Here is a 25,045-nt window from a genome sequence, read left to right as displayed (position 1 = left end):
ATTACCACCATCACCTTTTTATAGGTCAATAAATTCAGGCTTGCAGAAGTAATTGACTCAAGCAAGATCACAGCTAGTAGGTGGTGGTAGTGAGAATTAAACACAGGATGCCTCTTAAAAACAAGATGTCCAAGCCTCTCTTCTACATCACGTCTATTTTAAAATGCCATACTTTAAGTATAATGCTCCAATTGTACACAGAAGGATTCTCCTGTGTCTTCAAGTCCATCTTTTATTACTGTAGCTTGAGTGTGTTATCAGCCAGAATTCAGCCAGGAAACAAGAAACCAGTCTACAACTTCCAAACACAGAGAACTATAATAGAAGGAATTGGTTTCACATATGATAGAAGAGTTGTGAAACCAAACAGAGGACATGAAGACATCCAAGAGATTCGCCAAAGGAGGAAGCCATTACCACCCCTAGAAGTGGTATCCAGAGCCACCTCTGCACAATAGAAGCTGGGAATCAAGACCTAGCATGATTTGAGGGAATGAGAGCCACAAGACACTGGGAATGGGGGAAAGGAAATACTCTGGCTCCTCTCTTTTCATCCTCTAGTTGTCAGTCAGGGCCCAGCATCAGCTGAACGTACCCAGAAACTAGAGTCCAGGGGAGCTCGGGAAATATAGATCCTGAATTACAGAGCAGAGGTGGGGAAGAGTGAGGACCAGGTCTGAGAACAACCTGGCTATTAGAGGCACACATCACACTTCTAATTCATTTTGAGCTTACTGTCAAGGTAAAATCAAATCATTTTTCACATGAACACTTAGTACACTAGTTCTTTTCTGTTTGTTTGTTTGCCTTTGTCAATTGACTTTTTTTTTTTAACATCTTTATTGGAGTATAATTGCTTTACAATGCTGTGTTAGTTTCTGTTTTATAACAAAGTGAATCAGTTATACAAATACATATGTTCCCATATCTCTTCCCTCTTGCGTCTCCCTCCCTCCCACCCTCCCTATCCCACCCCCTAGGTGGTCACAAACCACCAAGCTGATTTCCCTGTGCTATGCAGCTTCTTCCCACTAGCTATCTATTTTACATTTGGTGGTGTATACATGTCCATGCCACTCTCTCACTTCGTCCCAACTTACCCTTCCCCCTCCCCGTGTCCTCAAGTCCAGCCTCTACGTCTGCGTCTTTATTCCTGGCAACTGACTTTTTGAATTTAAATAAAGTCTTTAATTTATCTTGCTTAATTTCATCTTCTGACTTTTGGTCAGCCTTTTAGATGCTGTAAACCTCTCACCCCCTCTAGCCTTGTGTAGTCTGGAAATCAATAAATATGATTCAATACCTATATTCAAGTTATTATTAAATATTTTGAATGCGGCAGGGCTAAGGCTCAAGATCAACAACTAAGAGCGACACAGTGGAGCACGTGAGGTACCCACCTTGGGCACAAAATTGGGGCAGGGGGAGTGCCAAAAAACTCAGTAATCAAGGTAAACAATATTTTAATGTGATATATTAAAAAATCAAAATTAATGCAAAGTCCCAGGGTAAACAAAATATCAAAATTATAAATAAAAACAGACCTCACAGTGGTTAACATTTATCAATTTCTCAGCCACCTGTAAATTCTCCTTTTTATGCTCTAACCTCTCCCACCCTTTTCATCTATTACTGAAGGATAAAATAAAGCATGCTGTTAAACATCTTTCAAATGCTTTGATACATTATGTTCTTGAATCTAGAACACTAATTTACTAACCGTGTAGAGAAAGAAAAAATTCAAGATCACATCTGAAGCTGATATAAATTAATGGAATATCACTCTCTAAAGCCATTTTATACTAAATGTATTCCCAATTCAATATCACTTCATACAAAATTCCCAAAATGTGGCCACTCCAATGTTACTTGACAAGAGGTAAAGTGTGGAAAGTGGATGTGGAAAGAGACCGTGGTCTTAACTGATCGTGGTTAGATTATTTTGCAAACTTTACAAAATGCATGTTCTTGTGAACATGCTGTGCTACTTCCCAGACTGTAGAAAGGGCCTTTGCAAGCAAAGTTTTATTAATTTTGTAGTAAATCCAACTCTGAATTTAGACAAAACTCCTACTAAAGTTTCACGCATGGACAATAAATCACAGCAGACCCTTCCACTGTGCACTGTTACACAGATCTGATTTCTTGCTAGAGAGAATCATGTCTTCTGAACAAACTCTCTTCTCTATAGATGAGTAGATTGGAGCATATGATTTTGAAGATGCTCTCTAATTTGAAAAACTTACTCCATTTCATAAAATAAAAACTGGCTATTTCAGAAATAGTCCAGAACAAAAGTGGCCGTCAATTTCCCCAGCATAGGTTTCATAAAAGGAAGTCTGCATATAAAGTACCTTTCTTTTATAAAATAGCTCATTTACAAAAATGTTGTCTCAATTAGGAAGAAGAGCAGTCAGTTTTGTTTTGTTTTTTTCACTAAAAAAGACAAATATCCTGGTGTTGTTTAATCAAGAAACCAGAAAAGAGAAAAGTCACTGTGCACTAAAACTCCAAAATGTGGCCTAGATTTTGGTACTTGCTAAAGAGGAGCTTGTCTAAAAATAAGCCCAAGTGTCTGGATAAGCTTGAGGATTTTAGAGAAATGATTCCAAAATGCTAATATGAATGCTAAAAACTCAAATTCATAAATGTCTTATGTTAATAGTTGAAAATTAATTGCCTTCTGAAAATAGTATCATTGCTTTACAAATAAGCAGAGAATGGCAAATCCCCACAATGAACATCATAGTCAATGTGTTCAGAGGTATGAGAGAGTGGTAGGAAAATCTGAACAAAATGTTTGATGGGTAAGGAAGAGGTATTTTGGGCCTTTAATCTTGGAGATGGTAAATACCCATTTTAGAATGAGGCACAGTCTGACTCAGCTAATCTAAGTACATTTTTTAATCACTCTGTTAAAACCACCCACAAACAACAGACAGCTCTTCATCACTCACATCATAATAACTTCTCAAATCTCTTTAAATCTGTAAAACTGCCAGTTGACTCTAATAAAATACAATCAGCATAATACCCGATGGCTTGATATTTAAACGCTGGATTTGATTATTTAATTGATGTGGATTTTTTAACCTCAGTGTTTAAAAGACAATTTGAAATATTAAGATTAGATAGTTTAGAAGCATGGATTTCACCTAAAACCCACAGAAAAAGAAATAAAATAATGTAAAGCCTACGTCATATTATCAAGAGTGTGGTGTTACTTTGACAATGATCTAATTTTTGGGGTAGCTTATAAATAATACTTCTTTAGTTGTTGTTTATTCTAATGAATGTTATCTATTTTAGATACATTGCACAGTTTTTGACTTGGCAATATTATGTCCATTAGTCAATCTTAATTGTTTTCAGGAACATCTTTAAATCTTATCAGATTCAGTATAAATAAAATTGGATTTCATCCCTTCTCTATGGAATTGTACCTTTCAACCAGTAAATCAGTAATTGTTTTGTAGCTAATGATTTCATATCTTTAAATCCTAGAACCACCACTGTAGCAAAAGATGGGAAAAATATACTGAGTTCTGACGTTAGAAAATGCCATCTGATGGTTTGTGTTGACCCAAATGAAGGGAAAATAGATGTTGTACAAATTTATTTGTAGCAACTAGATTCCATGTGCTCTTGTTTATGCAAAAGAGGTCAAGAAAACCCCTAACAACCCACTCAGTTCAGCTTTCACATTGTGATCATGAACCAGTTCTTGTCTGTAAGATACTCAATAATATGTGGATAGAATAAAATGTATATTAGCATATTCATCTTTATACTTTGAAATAAGTTTTGGCACTCATTGCTCATGAATAAAAACAAATGTTATGCAGTGAAATCCTCTAAGGCAATTAGCATAACACAGGGTTTATTTCTTCAACCAAAACCTTCTACTACTAAGGGCCTTTTTGGAAATTGAACTTAATGTTTCAAAGTACCTATGTGAAAAGAAGATGAAATTTAATTTTTGAAGCTTGTTTTTTTTTTTTTTATTTCACAGGTTTCCCCTAGAGACAATGCAGCAGATACAATTCAGAAAATATAAAATAATTCTCTGCTTTATTTATGCTGGTAGAAATGTCTAGATTCTCATTCTGACCACAATTCATCTTTTCTCCTGTGTACATGAAAAACGATTAGGCATCTAACCTGACTTCAACATATGGTAATTTTCCATCTCCTGAGATGTTAATTAATTTAATGGAAATGCTTGATTTTAGAGATAAAACAGGGTCCTCAATGTTGTACCTACAATGTATCATTATTATTTATAGAGCACTTTGCTTTTCAGAGCATTTTCAGGAGTTTTACTAGTCAGTTTTCATTGTATCGCTTACAGTGGTATGATTACTCTCATTTGATACACAGAGAAAATCACAAATAGAGACATGAGAGCTATGGTTTACACTGTGCCAAAACTATGCATTTCATTCCATCAGTGCAGCTAATCCAGTCATGAAGGAAAAAATAGCAGCTCAGTCAAGATACTCAGCACTATCTGGACAAAAAAGAAAATCAAACAAAAATAAATACACACATCTGTAGTGATGTCCTAAATGAAATGGTCAGCCAAGATATAAGTTAGTTACATAACTTCAGACCTAGCTCCTATCCACCCTATGAACTAACTCATGGTGATGAGATAAGATGAGAAGGCAACATTTTTCCTCCTGAAGAGATAAGTAGTTTCCATTCTATGCATACACAAAGCTCCTAAAAAGGAGTTTATCCTATGTTTATTTAAAATTAGTTTATCTCATTTTTTCACATTAAGCCTTAGATTTCCCCAAAGTGTGAATATTTTGAAAAAAAGTGATATCTGATATTTATCGAGTCTTGACTCTGTGCCAGCCACTATTGTGGATTATTTTAACAATCCTCAGAGGGTTCGTATTTCTATGACATGGATTTTATGCCTAATTTACAGTGGATGTGATAAAAGTCCAGACAGAGAAATCAAGGAACTTACCCACAGTCACAAAACTAGTTTTGATAAACCTGGGACTTAGACTCAGGTCTGACCTTAGAACCTGGATTCTTTGCCAACTCCATCAGCTGAGAGAAAGGAAATCCAGGGCTCAACATGACGTCCATCTCTATGATTTGTCCTCACTCTTGATTCCATAGTCCCCAGATAGAGGAGACACTGTGAGTATAACCTGAAATCATTGTTTTCACTAAAACCTCCCAGAAAAACAATACTTCGATACCCACAGGACAGAGTGCCATACAAAACAGGAGTGTGTGGGCTTTCTCCCCTCTTCTGCACACAACATGCCGTGTGCTTCGTGTCTTCAGCCATTGAAGTTCCCGGAATCTATACTCTCATTTTGGCATCTGGAAGGTTTCAGCATAAGAGCAGGATATTGCTTATAATGGTACCTAGGAGCACTGAGTGGATGGGCCTCCTGTGCATTTTTTACAGGGGCTCCAAGAGCAAAAGGAACAAAATGGCCTGTGACTAAAGCAGCTAGAAGAACCCATAGGAGAATGCCAGTGAGAAAGCGCCTGCAGACACCATAAATAAGTGGTTAGAAAAGTGTTTTACTGGAAGTCGAAGGTTCTGCAATAACAAGGGGGAGTGAAAGCCCAGAAAACTTATATCATAACTGCTCATCTCACTCCATTTTTCACCTGTCCACCCTCCACATCCCTCAAGGCTGGGGCAGCCTAAGAAAACACAAACTGTGAATTTAATCCCTTGACAATGTTCTTTGTGCACTAACTCTCGGATAAATAACGTTTTAAACATGTCTCGCTCCACTTCGGATGTCTTCAAGTCTCATGTTTTCATTATATGTGGGATCACTGCCCCTTATGAGTAGTATTGTGTACTGTGATTAGCAAGGCCTGAGTTTATCTCCTTAATACAGCATATAATTGTCTCTGGCCAAAAAGGAAAATTGACATTGTAATTATATTCAAAGTTAACACATAAGTTTTTTTTTTTTTTTGCGATATGCGGGCCCCTCACTGCTGTGGCCTCTCCCGCCGCGGAGCACAGGCTCTGGACGCGCAAGCCCAGGGTCCATGGCTCACGGGCCCAGCCGCTCTGCGGCATGTGGGATCCTCCCGGACCGGGGCACGAACCTGCGTCCCCTGTATCAGCAGGCGGACTCTCAACCACTGCGCCACCAGGGAAGCCCAACACATAAGTTTAGGACGTTATCCAAAGAAACAGGTCAACAAAATAACAGCCATATAGGTACCAGAACAGGGCTAGACAGGGCTGTTACCCAAGCCTAATCATTGGTTTTTTGTTTGTTTTGTTTCATGCTTCTGATGTTTTTAAGGACCTACAGATGAGTAACATTTATTATTGCTTTTCATGGCTATGACCATTCTCATAGATTCCTAATAGAGAGAAGAAAATACAGGTATGGTCTAAAAGATTTTATATTCAAGGCCAAAATAGTAGGCATATTATGGCAGGACATTTTGAAGAGAATGATTATAGCATACATGCACACATGCATATGAGAGTGTGGTTAGTCATCCTTGATAATCTTCAGGGCCTTTATTCCAGGACCCCCAGGGATACCCAAATCTGCAGATGCTCAAGTTTCATATAAAGTGGCGATCTGCTGTTGCTTGAATCCGTGAATGCGAAACCTGTGGATACAAAGGGTCCACTGTATATGTTTCTTGGAAGAGGGATGGGCAGCTCAGTGCTGGCGGTATCAGAGTGGCAGGCTGGCCTTGGTAGAGAGCTGAAACAAAGACATCAAAAAAAAAAATAAATAAAAAAGAAGAGAGCCATCTGAGTTTCCAGGAAAGGTTAGGTTAAAATCTAAAGGTTAGGACTCCCCTAACAGGTGTGGCAGTCAGGATCTGGGATTCACTCTAGTTACACACTGGCCGCCCAAGCATTCCCCTTGAATTTGGCTTGGGAAATAAAGAGTGACCCAGCCTTGCTTTGCCACTAATGGAAGCATGAACTTTGGGTCCTGCATAACTCCACATAGATGTCCTCACAGTATCCTCCCGAGGTCCCTTAATAGAAGAGCTTCTGCCTATCATGGCTTTGCTTATGATACCCATAACGACGATTAGTAATAATGCCTCATTTTGGTAGAGCACTTTGCATCCTGCTTTTGTCCATTTTACACCTGTTGTTCAGTATGATCCTCTCAATAGCTCTGATGTAGAGTGAGGGTGGTATTAGCCTTGATTTGCAGATGAGGACAGACTCAGGGAAGGACTTGGTCTAGGTCCAATAGCTAGTGAGTGACAAAGCCAGTACTCCTGTCTTCAGGCCACTTCCTTTGCCAGAGCCCTGGGCTGCCTCACCAGCTGTGGCCAAGCTTCTGAAAAAGTGAACCCCAAGGCTTCTGGGAAGATTCATCTTGCAGTTTTGCTTCTCCCAACGGATTCAAGGGCAGTATGGCCTCTTTACAATGTTGGATGAAGTGAACAAAGGGATGAACTTTATTTTATTTGCACTCTCTGTCTTCAGGTTCTATTTACCACTGACTCTGCAACAATGAACAATTTAACTTCTCTGATGATTGATTTCTCTGTCTTTAAAATGGCAAAGGTAATATTTGTCACCCACTGACATTTCTAGAATTAAGGAACCAGAGCTTCTAAAATACAGTGAAAGAGATTATTTCAAAGAGATGCTCTAGAAATATGATATTCAATACATTCAATATTCAATACATTTAAATGTTACTTTTTAAACAGAAATTAAGGTTTCACCAAAGAGTCTTGCCACATTGAACTCATCGTAATTTGTGTTTTTATTATTCTTATCATTACAATTTCTTTCTTTTTCAGTTTCAGTGACTAGGCAGTAAATGGACTTTCCAGTTTTACAGATTCTGCCATTCTATGGCCCACTGCTAAAGACGGAAATTTCATCACCTTATACACTCCACCCAAGACTTCATTTTACTCAGTTTGTTCTAGCTAAGGTGATACATAAACATTGCCTTTTTGTGCTATACAGGAGTAACAACATGTTCTTTAAGCTCTGCCTCAGAAAAAAGCATAAGATGATGAATCAGGTTTTACTTCAACACTAAAAGTGCCATTTTGCACCATAATCTAGCAATGGTACAACAGTGTTGCTGGCCCTGGTGACCTGATGCATCACAGTGACAGTCATCATTAGTCAGGCTGGCATGTCTCCCACTCGGGGAAACTATAGGATGTGTAATCTCTCCAAGGAGAGCTGAGGTATAGCAACCAGACAGCTGAAGGCTTCTTAATGAATGACTCTAACAGTCCAGAGTTACTAGGAATAAAACTTAAGCCAGAGAGACATCTATGGCTTGCAGATTTAAAATGGTGTGTTTGCTCTTGAGAAGCCATTTTTAGATAAGAAGTGCAAACTTTCACACTGAACTGGATTGTCTAAAGCACCTGAACCAACAAAATGCTTTCCATAAAGGTGCTATTGGTTGTTGAAGTTGACCTTGAAATGATACAGAAGCGTTTTTCTGAAAGAACCTGAAATTCACAAATCAGGATTTTCATGAATGATATTATACATTATCTACTGTTTCATAGGAATTTTTTTCAAAATTGGGTTAGTGTCATTTAGCTTTTCTATCTGTCTCCTGTTTTCAGGAAGACAATGAATTAATATACTGCTAAAAGTCTTCTAAGAAATAAATACCTGTCTTTTAAAGACCTGTCTTTTAGACATCTAAGTGCTTCATTTAGTCCTGATAACCAGGGTCTGCTACCAAGAAAACAAAAGGAAAACAAACAAAAAGCAAGCAAACAAAATGGTTTATTTCTCAAAAGTTTTTATTTTCTTAAATACAGCTAACCCTAGCTCAAAGTGCTCAAAAATGTTCATCTTCCTCATGACATCTGCCTTATGTTTTGGATACTTTGGTTAGGCTTGTGGATTTTGTGTTGTTTTTGCTTTAATTTCTAAAGTGAGCAATGCTCTTCCATTAGCTTGTTAGGAAACTGGCCTTTCAGTCTTCTCACACCCACTTAAAACAAGCACACAATGTTTGGAAAACAATCCACAGTACCTTTCACAGTGTCCGAAGATTGGAATATGACCAAACGTTGAGAGATTGGAATATGACCAAACATTGAGATTCTGTCTACTTTATTGACCTAAAATTTCCTTCACGTTGCCAAGAAACTGGCTCCTGTAGACACTTGTTACACTTTAATATCAGACTGGTACTGTGGCAATGACGCTAGGTAAATAGCATCGATATGTCTAATACGTTTTCTGAAAACCTCATGGTGCTTCACTGAAAAAAAGTCATCCAAACACATAGAGAACTCAATACCATGTCTGTGTAACTACAATAAATGATATTTCTTAAAAAATAAGTTATATTTGTAAAGCAATTATACCCCAATAAAGATGTTTAAAAAAAAAATAAGTTATTTTGGCCAATTTGGTGCTGACCTAATAGAGTGAAAGAACAAGAGCTCGAATCAACTTTCTTTACAAGAATTTGGAGTATTGTGATGTGACCTGCAATATCTGTATTTTTTAAAACACAGATTTTTAGGTTTTCAATAAAAATATTGATATAACCCAAAGATTTTTTTAAAATGTTTCTTTTGACTGTTAATTCTTAAAATCTTTACATATATGTAATAAAACTTTCATATTTATTGTTGTTATTATGACTCTCAATCTTAATTCCTGTTTTTGTTCTTCTGCCCATTAAAGTAAAAGGATAACTTCAAGAAACCATATAATGTCACTCTTATACCATGAATGCTAAGAGAAAAGCCAGTTAGAAACTGGGAAATCCTAATGAAAAATTTAAATTTGCTATGCAGTCCATTCAGTGTAGTATCTACGTCACTAAAGCAAACCAGCTGTTATATGCCTGATATAAAGTGCATTCTTACTTTTAGTTCTTAGCTAAGCCCATAAAATGTACCAATACAATCGCAATTCTAAATGCGTCACTAAATTGACAATGTTACTAAGTTCAAGGTGAAATTCTTTTGATGTATCTAGAAACTCAGAATACTATTATTTTATAACCTCCTTCCTTAGATAAATCATTATGACATCTTGGTATGTTTGGTTAGTATTGGCATTTCAGCTAATATTGACCGAAGAAGCTGGGGTGTCTATATTTAAATTCTTATTTCCATAAGAGCTTCACCACACTCCACAGAATATTTTAAATATTTTTAAATCGATGAGATCTATTATTTTCAGAGTACATTTCAAATTCATTCATTTTTCCAGTCTATCCCCCTGAATTGAAGGAAATCAATTTTATTTGAAACAAGAACTCCATATTTCTATTTCAGTCCTTCCTCTTTAAAGCCAGGATGAAATCATGTCACTGTTTAATTCAACCATATACCTCTAAGTTGAAATGACACATAATTGATTATGAGTCAGAGTCTGTAAAAGATTAGTGATTAGAGAAACCATATCTTTTCCAAATATGTTTCTTTCCTTCTCATTTACCAGGTGGTACCTGTGTCATTGACTGTCATTAATATTTTTTACCATAATTGGCATAGTGGTCTTAACAAGCAGATAAAGTAAAAAAGTATGTAATGTGTACCAGCATCTAAATAAATTTGTGTAGCCTGGATTCAGTTTTTCTGCTTCCCTGTTTAATGAGGCATAAAAATAAGGTCATAGACACTAGCAGTACTGAAAAATTCTAACCTAACTTCCATAGGAAAAGGAATGGAAATCAAAGGTGCAGTAACATGGGAGCAGGTCAGGCTAGATGCATCTTAGCTCATGTGGGATAGAGCATGAATGGGATATCAATGAATATTTCATAGGGTAACCATATAATTCATCTTCCAAATCCAGACACATTTGACTGGGACAATGTCTGGGTAAGATTTTCCAAGGTAAACAGAGGTGTGTGGTCACCCTCCACATATATGCATCACATCTTTGCAGTACCTGGCTGTTCAGTATTAATGAGAAAAAACCAAATTGGACAATTAAGCAATAGCTAAAACAACATGTTCCAAACCGTCTAGTGGACATTGAAAGACCCTCTTCATTTGGATTGGAACTATAATATTATGTTCCTGGTGCAGTGTGAGATTTATTCAATTAGGGTTTCCTGACTTTTTTCTTTAAACTGAACTGAGTTTCTGTATCCCTTCTGAATATATAACTCCTTTCCTTATCATGCCATTAAAATAAGTCAGTTAAATCTTGCCCTTCTACAATGATTTCACAATGAAGTTTAATTAATAAATCTTCCTCTAATGTATTCAGTATGATAGATCCACATGCACTGTTCAGTAGGTTCTTCACAGGAGGTGGCATATGGAGGAAGATGCTTTACATCTTTTACAGCTGTGCTCTTCAGTGTAAAGAACTATCAACATGCTCTCTTCAAATCCAAAACGTCTTTTGCAAATCATAGTGAACATGGACTAAAATTTATTTTAAAGCATTTCAATGCTATTATTGTAAAGAAACAGAAATGTGCATAAGTCAACTGTAGGTCTCTCCTTATTATCTAGGAATGGAATGTCTGCACTGCAAAGTTGACGTGGTTACCTGGCCATACGGTTGATTTCTGGGCCATAAGTTCCTCCCTCTAGAAGGAAAATTTTCTTACTAAGTAAGACTGTAGAAGATATCTAAGGGGTCTGGAACTGTGATATCAGAGGTGGTGTTAAACTCCCTATTCACCTAAATTTTGTCCTACCACCATAAAAATCTGGGCTTTCATCCCAACCTATTTGACTGGTTCAAGATCTTTTAAAAGTAAATTTCGTTTACTGAATATGATTACTACATACATTGGCAAACTACATTCCAAGGAGCATTGCTTGCGATCTTAAAAGTTAATCCAAAACAAAGAGTGTACTAGGGCAAATAAGTTTGGAGAAACCTTTCCACTCTATTCCTCTCTGGAGATTCACAATGCAGGATATAGCATATTCAAGTTCCTGAGAAGTTTTGACTTAAAGAAATGTTTACATTTATTTAATTCAGTATTTCCCCAAATAATTTGCCAGTGAGTACATTTTTTTTTTTTTTTTATGCGTTACGCGGGCCTCTCACTGCTGTGGCCCCTCCCGTTGCGGAGGACAGGCTCCGGACGCGCAGGCCCAGCGGCCATGGCTCACGGGCCCAGCCGCTCCGCGGCATGTGGGATCCTCCCAGACCGGGGCACGAACCCGTGTCCCCTGCATCGGCAGGCAGACTCTCAACCACTGCGCCACCAGGGAAGCCCCAGTGAGTACATTTTTCAGGGAATCTTCATGATATTGAAAGAATTTGGTATTCCTTGGAACACAGTAGAGGAAGTAGTTTTGAAGATAGTTGAGAAAGGACTATAACAAGAAAAAGCAACAAAGGAGGACTTACAATGTGGGAGATGTTTATGTAACTGGACTTAAATTTTGTCCATTATCAGAAATTAAATTGCTCTCACTTTGGGGCATTCCTTACTTGATTCCTAGGAGCATGGTGAATGAAGCAATTAATAATTGAAAAGTTCTAACAGTATTTAATTAGGTACAAAATATACTCTTTACTGAAGTCTATATCACACATTATATTGTGTATACTCTTATTGACTCTTCAGTAAATGATATAAATATAAAACAAAAGGAAATATTAATAAAGACAATATTAAAAGAGGGAAGAAGAAAACTTTCAATCTGATTTCTTCTCTTATTTTTTTTAATGAAAAGAAATAGCTTCTGTTGTAGGTCAAAAATGGTCAAATATCATCAATATCATATTGTTCACCCTAATAGATTCCAATACAATTTTTATTATTATCCTTATTTTACAGATGAGAAAAATAAGAATCAAGCAGTGTCGTGTTCCTGATAGCATGATGCCATTGGCCCAGTTCAGTCAAGCTTAATAGAGCTGATTAGAATTCCAAACTTTTCCTACTACATCATAGATTTTTATAATTTGTTCATTGTGGGTTTTGTTTTACCACAAATGTTTCTTATTTGAGGACCTGACTTTTTACTGCAAGTTTTGTATTTTAAACAAGAAATATAACTTGCATATTGTCTTTGAGGTTAACTGTAATTTCTTACACATTAGGACTTTGAAAATGTATTAGCTTTCATACTTATATTCAGCTCAATTTGATTTTCACTGCCATTTATGAATAAATTTATAAAAGTCCATTTGCAAAGATATTTTTTCATTCAGCTTAAAAATTCTTATGGCATGTTCAACATGATCCCAACTTTAAAGGTCATTCGGCTGCCGTTGATTCCAAAGCAGTACCAAAGAAAGGCATTGCCGATTTTATTTCATTTAGGCCTGCTGCCTGGTTTCTTGCAGTACTAATTTGCTACAGGCCTAAAAAAGAGAATTTGTTCTAACTCGTATGGTTGGATTAAAATATCTGATCATTCAGTATTTCATAGCCGAGATACCTCAGTACATTTATTATTTTCACCTTAACTTGGTAGTGAAGTTATTGTACCTCAATCATTAAAATCAATTTTGCTTTGTATATAATTGTATTATAAAGCTAATCCCAGGGGCAAAATCTATGCATTCTATTCAGTTGAATTCCAAACACTGATGAACCGTTATATTAAATTCTAACACTGCATATGGGAGTTTAACATTTTAGTTTGAATTCACTAATATAATTAAATTGTGGCAATTCAAACAAAGAGATACTTTCCATTACTAAAGTTAATAAGGCACAAAGAAGTACTAGAAGAAAGCATGAGTCTATTCATATATAGATTAGAATCTCTTGCAAGTCAAGGAAAAACAAAATGGAATCTACAGGTTTCTGTTTATAGAAGAGGTTATTCTACGCCTTGGAAATATACTAACTCTACCATGCACAGAATTGCTATAAAATACCAACATTGATTTCTCCATGTACCTTATGAAAAGGTATCTTACTCATTTTTAAGTCATATCTATTTTCATTAGACTAACATCTCTGTAGTGTAAAAAAGTCTGATGATGTTTCAAATCAGAGGCCTAAAGCAAGAGCGACTCATCTTAAGGTTCCTCACTCTATCTTGTTCCTCCTCTAACCTTCCCCTGCCTGTCATCCTCCTGCCTAGTGAACTAGAGCTTTTAGCACTCATGTCACTTTGGGATTTAAGAGGAAGGGAGGATAGAGGTGGTACAAAATTAATGGAAGAGAGAAGTTAAGAAAGAAGGAAGGTATTAGCCTGTTCAATCTCAGACCCACCCCTGCCCTTCCCTGCTTCATTCTCCAATAGAAGAATGATTCCTGCAACTACATTCATCAGGGTTCTTTTCCACTAGCGTCCAGTTCACTTGGTCAATGGTAGACTGTAGGGCAAAAGGAAGAAATAATCCAGAATATTTTATCCCTTTTCTTTCCCAACCAGATGTGTACAGGGGTTATCTCAAGCAGTGACTACATTTGCTCCATGATTTCAAACTCCTGGTAGGCAGTGACCACCATAATTCTACTTTCTGCCAGAAACCCCCAGTTCTGGAGTATTCCCACTTTCTCTCTGGGTCTCTCCAGCCAAGGGCGTGGTAGCGGCTTCCTACTGCGGCTTATCTCTTGGTTGCCTCACCACCTCCTCTCTGACTTCCGGGCTCTTCCATTATCTATACAACCAATAGCCTCCAATAAATTCCTTCTCTTTGAAAGTCCTAAAATGACTTGTGCGTTCCTGGCTCGCCCATGACTGATACAGAAAGGAAGACTGGAAGGGGCAGAAATGAGTCAGTTATTTTCTTTTCTAGGTAACCAGGGTTACTGTTATGATGGGTGTGGAAGAAGGCAGGGGAAACAGGACAAGAAAAGGAGCAAATATTTATTGAGCACCTTTGATGTACAAGTGCTTTATTATCATTTAGTCTTTGTAGGTGAGGAAACTGAAGCTTAGAGAGGTTAGGTATTTCTTGAGATCTTATTGGTAATATATGGTTGAACAGGAATTTGAACTTAGGACTGATTCCAAAGCTTTTCCACTGCAGTACACTTCCTATCTAGCAAACATAAGGTTACATTCAAAAATAGTTCTTGAAGGTTGTTTTTTTTTGTTTTTTTTTTTGTTTTTTTTACTACTTTTATGAAGTAGTAAATGTCAAATAACTCAGGATCTGAGTCCTGCCGTGGTCACACCACACTTAGCTGAAGTTAGCTATTACTATGCACCAAAACTGAAGTTTTACATCTTGAAAGATTGCCTTGTATCTCAGCCTATAGACTGCCAGGATTGGGGATGGCTAAGTGAGAAACATTGCTGAGGACCGAAGGTGTTCATCATGCACATCTGTTATTTGGGAGTTGTTTTTATGGAATCCAGGGTCCTTGATTTTGAAAAGTAGAATTTATTTGGGAATTTTTTATCTTCTTTCCTTAACTGTAAAGGTTTATCAACACTGTTATGTTTTACATAGATGTCCTCAGTGCCAAAAAATAAAAATGCTGCTGGGTAGAAGGGATGACAGGGACCCATTTTTGTGTGCTCTCATCCAAAGCCTGTTTACTCCCAAATCTTGCCCGCTCTTGAGATGTAGACATGTATATCCAACTGTTTTCTGGACCTATTTGAGCATCCTCACACAAGTTTGATTCAAGCTGTCCTAAACTCACTGTATTTCCCTGAATATCAGGCTCTTCCTTCTACATTCCTAATTTATTTCAGTTAATGACCCCACAGTACACTGCCTACCCGCCATTGACTGTCAATCATCCTAAGGCCCACCTTCTTCCTCAGGTTCCACATTCAATAAAGTGCCAAATCCTCTTCAAATCAACTGTCTAAGTCCCTCCCAAATCCACTGTCATTTATTCATTCAATATTTGATTACCATATGCCACCGTATTGGGGATACTAAAATAAACTATTGGTAGACGGGCCAAAGGAGACACTACCTAACTCTTTATATGCTCCGTTTTATAAAGTCCTTTCTCACCTGGATCACAACATTAGTATCTTTACTGTTTGGGTCATCTTTCTCCATCTTCTTCCCCACCCATCTTGCTTATGTCCCCAGAATGAATTTAATAAAACTGAAATACTAGGTCACTTGCTTCCTTAAAATCTTTCAGTAACTACACATAGCCTTCGGTGCAGCCTAAATGCCTTGTGATGGAACTTGGGAGCACGTCAGGTCTGTTTCTTCCAGCCTTTACCTATGATGCTTCAGACTTACACATCCACTTCTCCTGTGAACTCTTTCACCCTCGGGCATCTATATATGTTATTCCCACTGCTTATAATACCCTTCCCCATCTCATACCTTTATTTAACCCTCACTCATCTTTCAAAACCCAATAAAAAAGAATTTTCTTCTCTGGAATCTCTTCTCTGAGTCCACCCCACGCCTGCGGCTCCTTTCCCATGATTCCTGTTCTTGGTTCCCCCAACACCCAGTACATATCTTTATCATAATATCACAGCACTTATCAGACTACTAGACAAATGCACTAGACAAATGTCTCCTCCACTCTGCTGTGATTTCCTCAAGGACAGGGAGAGGTTTGGGCTCACTCAACATCTCCAACACCAGGCTCTGGATTTGGCACACAGTAGACCCTCAGTACCTACAAGAATGGATAAGTACCTAATTTTGAAATGGTGAAGTAATATACAACCTAACACTGTAAAACTCAAAATGAAAGCACATTTTTTACTATTTACAAACTCCTACTTCTACCTCTCTGCTCACAAAGACAAAAATAGATTCTACTTCTGCACACCCAGCTATTAGTGTAATTATCCAGTTTTCTTCAGCTATTACTATTTTCTTCAGCTATTACCATAAACCATTTAACAGAGACTGAAGCTGTACACGTGGCCAGAGAACTCCAGTCAGCAGGAGTTACTCTAGGAACTGTGAAATATCCATAAACAGTTCTCCAGATTTGACTTTTATTAATAAAGCATATCAGGTACAGTTTGTAGTAATTTTAGAAAACTGTAAAATTACAACCACCATCTCTACACTACTCTGTACAGGATCCTAGTGCAAACAGAGCCTAACACATGAGAGAGTGCTGCTTTTCTCAGGACAATATTTTCCTTATAGTGGGATTACAATTGAACAAAAAAAGTATTTGCACTTTATACAGGTCACTGTAAGTTCAGAGTAACAGGGAGCAGCTTTGTACACCTGTCAAAAGAGACAACCCACTGAAAGAGAAAACTGTCTCAGATTTACCCCTTGGATAATTTGATAGTTTAAAAGATGGGCTTAAAACCAAAGCTTGGTACCCTTACCATTCGGCATCCTCCATGCACCAGAGGGAAAATGACTTATTTACAAAGTACTTCTCGCTACTGGTGGCAACGGGCGTGTTTAGGTAGGTTTAAGCTGAGTTATACATTTAGGTGGTGCAAGTATTATAAAGTACAGAGTCCTGCCCACATTAAGATAAACTTCCGGTACCTATTGACACTTAATAACAGAGATCCGTTTACACAGGATTACTCTAGCTTTTAGCTCCAAGCTAGACGAGTTTTGGGGAAATACTCCAGAGAGAAATTGGTTTTGGATTCAGTAGGAGGCCTATATTCTGGTTGTGAAAAGAGTGGTATTTTTGTTATACTCTTCTCTTCTCAAGCTAGATCTACCAGAGAGCATATGACTTCACTTCAGGTATTAAAGACTGACTTCCTAGAAATTATTATTAGCAAAGTTAAAACTCTAAATTTCTAGCCTGCTTCTGCACTCAACGTCCTGCCAAAGAGTGCCAAGAATCCATGATCAAAGAAAGTTGTGATGCAGTGTTGGTGCCACACCAAAGACAGGAGATCACTGTTTCCGCTTTTTCATACTCTTTATTGCCAACAGTTTAAAATGGTCAACATAAAAAAAAAAACTGATAATAAATACTGCTCTTTGGGCTGTAATAAATAAAAAGTTTATTAACAAGGAATGCACTTTTCCAGCCACAAGTGTCTTCAAAAAAAAAAGAAAATTATGTATGGCCATAGTTCACAGTTAAGCAGCCAAAAGCTGCTCCAATTACAGCCTTTAAACAACATGGGAGCGTCCTCCCTTCTCCCTCCCCTTCAGGAAGTATATTCACAGTTCCAAGTCCTCTGTCTGAAGTGCTCTCCACAGAGAGAAGTTAAGTCAATGCACCTTTCTGTGAAATTGTCTGAAAAACCTTTTGAAACAGGTACGTCAAGGAAAACTGCATTCGGGTTCACTCTCAGCTTGTCCAAGGTCCAGGACTGTGTGCCTCTGCCTGGTCTGGTTCCACCAGGTCCAGCAGGCCACGGAGGAATTGTTTTCGTACCACCACCTGTCCACCTTCTTCAACGTGCTGTAGATCATTCTACTGGCTTCCCTGTAGATCTCACAGTGGAAAAGAGGAGTCCCATAGGATCCATTCAAAAAGTCTCTCAGTTACACCTCTGTAAGAGCATGTTCAGAGCATATTCCATTCGATTCTTTAATTCTAATGAACAGCCAGACATCAGCAGAGTTGTCAGTCTAAACGTTGTAGATATCCTGTCCTCATTGATGTAGGTGAGAAGGTATTCTTCGTTTTGGCTACAGATGATTATTTTCGTATGATCGTGGTAGAAATTCACCTTTAAAAAGCAGACATGGATATTAGATCTCTCTAAATATTCAAGATGTGAAGAGTTTCGTCAGTGATTAAATTGGCTAGGTAAAAATCATTTTTGGGGGATCTAAACATGTGCTTTCCTCAAGGGTTCATTTACCTGAAAGGTGCCATCATTGAAGAGCATCATTAAGGCCTTATCAGATTTCAGCCACTGAAGGAGGTAGAGCCGAGGTCTTCGAACATCAGTAACACTAGGCAGATCTCCACCCTGGGAGAGATTGGGAGACTTAGTGCCTAGAAATGCTTTGCTGTGTGTGCACTCAGTTCTTCTAAGCAAATGCCTATCAAACTTAAGCAAGTGCCAGGATGGCCTGGAGATTCCTGGTCCCACCATCCGGAGATCCTGATCCAGCAGATTGACGGTGGGACATAAGAGGCTGCATGCCTTAAAGCGTTGAGGTTACACAGATGCCACTGCTCTGTGGACTACACTGCAAACATCACTGCTGGAAAGCCAGAGTACTTACATCCATGAGGTTTTCCTCCATGTAATGAGAGAAGTATTTCAGCACCGTCACTTGACTAATGAATTGTTCGGGGGCATCTGTTGCTGGGAAAACAGAGCATTGGCCAAGCTCTGCATAATAGTGAACTGTTCTAAAGAACGGGAACAATACGGAGAAAAGAAGGAAAAACGGAAGCAGTTAGTCACTATTTTCAGGTTTCCTTAGGGCAAAACTAAAGAACTGACAGGGCTTCCTTAATTGAACACGCTTACTTTTTATCTGGAAGGAGGCTCATGTGAGCACCGTTGTTGAAGAGGACGCCTACAGTGTGGTCTGAGAGCTGGTACCCAAAGCCATATTTATTAGAGTAGTCGACCCACTTGGTGACCCACTGAAAGGAAGTGCTCAGCTGCTCTTTGGGGATGCAGTCAGCTTCTGGCATGTTTTCTAGACATCCTCGAAGGACTCTTGCCACTGTGTCTGCGACACTTCCCATGGTACTGTCCTCGAGGCCTGGAAAGTCAGAGAAATTTAGAAAATAATTAACAACAAAACCTCAGGCTACGGTAGGTGCTAAGTCTCCCTTCACTAAATCTAAGGAGGGAGGACTCAAAATTGTTCCAGTCCTCTAATTTTGCTTCTTCTATGTTAAATCAGGCCCAAAACCAAACTGACGTCAGTTACTTAGTATTGAGCACTGGCATTCAGAGCATCATTACTTAAAACGCAATTGACAACAACTTACATTCACTGCTACTGCTGCAGCTGCCAAGAGTTCCTCTGACTATCATCCGAATAGCATCTCCAATCTGCTGCTTGTTTTCCACTGCGGGTGTTCCAGATCTGGCAACTGTAGTGGTAGGTGGCTGGAGTTCCTAGAAGAGAGAAGAGCCAGGCCATAGTCAAGCATTTAAAATTCATTTGGGGTTGAGAATTCTAGTTTAAGATGAGATTGTGGCAATTAGTAGGAAAGCTTATCAAAAAGCAATGGACACAAGCCAGGTAAAAGCTATTTCGGTAACTCAATTGCATGCATTGTTAAACTAAGAGATAAAATCTTCCCTTTTAAAGGGTTGGAAAGAAAACTTTAAGTAAATATGTGATCCAAGCGACAATTAGCAAAGAATGAAAATGATATAAAGTGTTTATAACTATTTTACTCTTCTTTAGCATACCTCATCTGTCCTATGTTTGCTGGGCTGCTGAGTTATCGAAGTCTTTTTCAAATCATGCCTAAGCTTGTAAATTTCTTCATCTTCTTTAGCCACTTTATCTGTAAATCAAGGAAAAGAGTTATGAGCATTATTCTATCCAAACAAGGTAGAAACAGAGCTAGCCATATTTCCTCCTTTTGCATTAATAACCAACTTAAGAGCATCCAAGGCAAAACCATCAGCTTTTACTTTTATCTTTGCCATCAGCTGCAATTATGCAAGAAGCACACTTTAATGCATATGAAACAAAAAGCTATCAACCACAATTTGCAGTGTGGATTTTTTACGCTACAAAAAGTCAAACAGTATACAAACATACAGGCCAAATTATGTTACTATAAAAGCCTCTTTTAACTAACTTATCAACTTTATATATAATATTGGACACAGAAGAACAAAAGAAGTCTTATAACTTACTGTGTGTGTCAATATATCTTGCTTTGTCTTTTTTGCCACCAAAAAGAGCAGCAGCTGCTTTCTTAAAGAAATTCTTAGCTGGGCTTGACAAGTGGAAATCTGGAACTGTATGACAACAGCTAGAAGAGAGTCTGTCTGGAGTGAAGCCCTATGAAGTAAAAGACAAGATCTTCAGTAACCTGCTGGGAAATTAGGATCAAGAACATGTAATAAAAAGACGCCAAAAAAAAAAAAAATGCACCAACCTGCAAAAAAAAATCATGTCGAATGATGTCATCCAAACTGGGACGATCTTCTGGATTTTTGGACAACATGCTGGCTATTAAGTGCTTAGCAGGAGCCAGCAACGAAGAGGGCATTGTATACCTTGCTTCTCTTATGCACCTGTAAGTTTCTTTCAGGTTTGTAGTTTCAAATGGGGGTCTTCCTAATAACATTGTATACCTGTATGCAAGGAAACACTTCTTTAGGAACGGTCAAAAAGCGACTCTTTTCGAGTGTTAAAAACCTACATCCAAATTTGCTTTTTGATTATTTTGGTGCATTTACTTACATTACACAGCCTAAGGCCCAAATGTCTGATTCACAGCCGTGTCCTTGTTTGTTGAGGACTTCAGGAGAAAGATAATTTGGGGTACCACATATCGTTCTAGGAAAACAAAATATGAAGATCTCATTAGGAACTATTCTACTGTTTAAACTTAGTTCTCTGGATAAAACCTTAAAAGCACTATGTTGAATTTCTATTTGGAAACATCTGACTTTTGATTTCTGGCATGTAAACAACTGACATTTGACCAAGTGACTTGGTAATTTTTTTTTAATGTGTGTACAAGTTTTTTCAGCCACATGACAAAGTGTTTTAAGCCAACTGAGACCAGGTACAGCAGGACATATTTATATATTTCAGGCAAATATAAGACAGATTTGTTTCATAATCAACTTAGGGGCATAAGGTACTCTGCCTGGCCCATAGTGGCACCGGATAAGTGTTTCCTTCCATTAACACTGTAGCGGTTTATAGATTTTAGTATCAACTGGCCTTTGAAACATTGACTGGAAAATAAAAAGGGCATATTTGATCTCCACAAAACTCTATCAGGATGTATCCTTCTGACTCTTACCTCCTTCTGTGTTCCAAGGGTTCCAGCCTGGCTGCCAAACCAAAGTCCCCAACTTTTAGTTCCATGGCTTCATTAATAAAAAAGTTTCCTAGATGATTAAAAAAAAAAAGAAATCTGAATTCCCTTGGAAAGCTGTTCTAACCAAGTACACACACATCCACTCAACAGGCAGGCAGCCAGTTGCTTCAAGTGAAAGCCATCATTCATAAGCAAGATTGCACTGGTTAGATCCCAACTAAGAACATTAATACGTAAAAGAAAGGGAAAGAGACAGCACACCTCTCTGACACAAAAGTCATCATTTGGAGTGAAAGGCTTACCTAGTTTGAGATCTCTGTGCAGGATTTCTTGTTCATGAAGGTACTTCAGTCCAGACACAATCTGCCTGAGGTAGTATCGGACTTCCGGCTCTGTCAACACCTTCCTTGCTTTCAAGATATGAGCCATGGACTGGGAAGAGGAGAAGGAAAAAAGAGAATCTGTCAAACAAAGTTACCAAAATCAGGGGTTTCCTTGTGCAGGATGAGCGATGAAAGTTAATGCTGCAGTGTAATAATTGCCTCCACAACGAAATTCCCAGACAAAGTTCAGTTTGAATGCCGTGTCAGTTTGCGGGAAGTAAATGCATTCAAATAGGAGTGAACACTTACCCTTCTACTGCAATATTCCAAAAGAATGTAAATGTTCTCTTTATCCTCGAAGTAGTGGTAAAACTGCACTACATGCTTGTGATGGAGAATTCTGTGAAGCTCTATTTCTTTGTCAATCTAAAAGAAAAAAGCAAGATCAGTCTTATTAGCCTCCCTCACCTCTGAAAAGCCAGTCTTACACATGCAGAAGACATTTTCCTAAAAGGGAAGGGCCATCTTGCACACAAAGAAAATACTTTACTCAACAGTCATACACACCTTTTCCCTTTGATGAGGTTTGGCTACTCTGCTGTGAGGAATAATTTTTGCAGCGTAGACTTTGTTGTTTGTCAAATCTGTCATCTCGTAACATTTTGCAAAGCCACCCTGAAAGGAAACAAAGCCGAGACGGAATTGAGTATGGCAGGGACATGGACGGCAGATTATATATATATATATAAATATATATATATATATATGTAAATGAGAAAGAAAAGCAAAAATATGGGAGAGGAAGGACGGACAGAGGGATGCGGTCTACTTTTTTAAAGCTCTTTCACGAAGGGAAAAGCATTCCTGAAAACAGTAAGTTAAAACAGTGCCCCTTCTCCCTTTATAGAGAGGAGCTTTCCGGAGGGGGGGCTTGGGGTTGGGGAGATGAGAAATAGGGTATAAAGAGACTTGTCAAGAAAATCCTCTGTGGGGGCAGCTCGAGAGAGTTAGGTCTGGTATAGAAAGCCCTCGCTTCTGGCCTCAAGATCAATGTCTTTGGGCGGCGGGACGCAGACTGAGCCGCGGCTAAGGATGTGAAATCGATCCCGGCACTGCCAGCGCACAAAAGCCAGAGGAGGGCAGGTGAGCAGCCCACGTCGCGCCGGGATCGGCCTCCCGAGACGCCGAGAAGCGGTGGGCGCGGCGTCCGGCCCGGCCCGGGGAATGCCCGGGCAGACCTCCCTCCCGCCTGGCAGCACAGCAGGGCGCCCGCCGCTCGTCACCTTTCCCAGCACTTTGCCTCGGCAGTAGCGCTTCCCCGTGGTGGGGTCGACGATAATCCTCGAGATCTCGGCCCCCGAGTGCGAGTGGTGGTGATGGTGGTGCGAGGCGGCCGGCTGCACCTGCACCTGGGGCTGCGGCGGCTGCGGTTCCTCGGGGGGCGGCTGCGGCCGCTTCTTCTTCGAGTCCCCGCCGCAAGCCTTGCCCAGCGCCTGCTCGCACATCTTCGTGCCGGCGGCCGGCTGGTAGGTGATAGTCCGCAAGAGCTCCATGGTCCCCTCGCCACCCTGCACTGCCCGCTGCCACCTCCGAGGCGCGGACACGCGACCGAGCCAGCCTCTACCCTCGAGCCCCAGCCGCAGCCACCAACCTCCCACGCCCGACGCCTCCGTTCACTTGTACGAGTACAAACGCCCGGAGAAGTCTTATATACGGGCGGAGAAGGGGGCGGAGAATCGAAACGGGATGCTACATCACGGGTGACGCCCCGCCCACCGGCCTCAAGAGCGTCCGGGGCCGAGCGGGAGGTTGCGACGGGCTGGTGGTTTCCAGCTTGCGAGCCGCTTGCCGGCCGCGGGGAGCGCTCACCCCGATGGGGAGGCGGACACAGGCGTCCGGCTGTCCCCGTGACCGCCATCCCATTCTTGGAATGTTCCGAGCTTCTGGGTTTGAAGTAGAAACCCTAGGGCCGACGCGTGGCTCCGCCCCCACCCGCCCCGCGACGGGCGGTGCAGTGGTCAGAGCCCCGCCGGGTGCTGCGGTCCTCGCAGGTTCCCTCCCGTGCACAGCCCTTCCTCACCGCCCTACAACCTGACGCGTCTGGTGTCAAGGTGTGAGTGTGGCCGGAGCCACTGCACAGTCACGTGAGGCTTCCCGGTGGCCACCTGGAGACCTTCTGGGCTGCCGCCGCCCCCGCAGTTTTACCCCGTTAGCTCCTGTCTACAGGGGCCCTGCGGGGAGGCTGTACCCCTGAAAAACAAGGGTCCGCGGAACAGGGTGTTCCGAGCTCCCTGCCGCTTCTGAATGAAGCGGACTTCGGCTGGGGCCGGTCGGCTGACCATGGCCAAGTCCCACTTAGGCCCGTGTGGCCTCTGCCCATCACCTTAGAGCAAGCCTTTGTCGGAGGTCAGGCCCTTAACCTTGGAGAGGGAGGCCAGCTCCTTGGGAAGGCTTCGCGTTCAGAATGACCGAAGACGGGGAGCAAAGGCGCCATCTCGTGGAATGTTCTAGAAGCGCAGTTAGTCCGAGTGGGCAGCGGTTAATGACTATATGGGCTTTCTTTGACAGTAAGTGGTTTAAAAGTGCGCCTGGTGCTAACTATGTTTTTACAATCTAAATCATCTATCACTTCTTATTCCGAAGGGGTTATTCTAAATCATCTATCACTTCTTATTCCGAAGGGGTTATGCGGAATGCGTCGTTTAAAATGGCTCATTAAGCCACGTGGCTGCTCTGGTGCTGGGAGAGTCAATCCTAGGCCTTCCAAGTGGAGAGGATTGGTAGCATGAAGGAGGAGCATAGCCAAGTGAGCTAAAACATGGCTTAGTTTCCTATTTCCAGATTTTACGATTCAGACTTGCTAACCTGGGACCGCCATTGTTTCTTGTTCTAATGACAGTAGTGCATTTATGTACAGGGTACTGTGCTTAGTATTTTGAAAAGCCTTATTTAATTCTACATCCATTCTAAGTAGGAAATATTGTTATT

At 39.9% G+C, this 25,045-nt stretch overlaps 1 protein-coding gene across 3 annotated transcripts; it reads right to left on the bottom strand.

The window, feature by feature from the left end:
- Positions 1-17,695: 17,695 nt before the first annotated feature.
- Positions 17,696-23,984, bottom strand: PLK2 (polo like kinase 2). Of its 3 annotated transcripts, none has more exons than XM_032628148.1 (14): positions 23,341-23,984; positions 22,625-22,732; positions 22,367-22,483; positions 22,037-22,166; positions 21,717-21,804; positions 21,146-21,241; positions 20,838-21,036; positions 20,593-20,740; positions 20,137-20,234; positions 19,707-19,836; positions 19,234-19,474; positions 18,983-19,112; positions 18,613-18,723; positions 17,696-18,477 (listed from the first exon to the last, which is right to left on the bottom strand). In XM_032628148.1, exons 1-14 carry the CDS (start codon positions 23,608-23,610, stop codon positions 18,286-18,288), a joined length of 2,058 nt encoding a protein of 685 aa, XP_032484039.1. In that variant the 5' UTR covers positions 23,611-23,984; the 3' UTR covers positions 17,696-18,285. The 3 variants fall into 3 exon arrangements, with proteins under 3 accessions (XP_032484039.1, XP_032484042.1, XP_032484041.1); XM_032628151.1 differs by having other exon boundaries at positions 23,709-23,734; XM_032628150.1 differs by lacking the exon at positions 23,341-23,984 and adding an exon at positions 23,098-23,295.
- Positions 23,985-25,045: the final 1,061 nt, after the last annotated feature.

Source organism: Phocoena sinus, chromosome 3 (assembly GCF_008692025.1).
Source record: "Phocoena sinus isolate mPhoSin1 chromosome 3, mPhoSin1.pri, whole genome shotgun sequence".
In the NCBI taxonomy this organism is placed as follows: domain Eukaryota; kingdom Metazoa; phylum Chordata; class Mammalia; order Artiodactyla; family Phocoenidae; genus Phocoena; species Phocoena sinus.
Note: the sequence above shows the minus strand (reverse complement) of the source record. Positions and strands in the feature narration are given on the sequence as shown.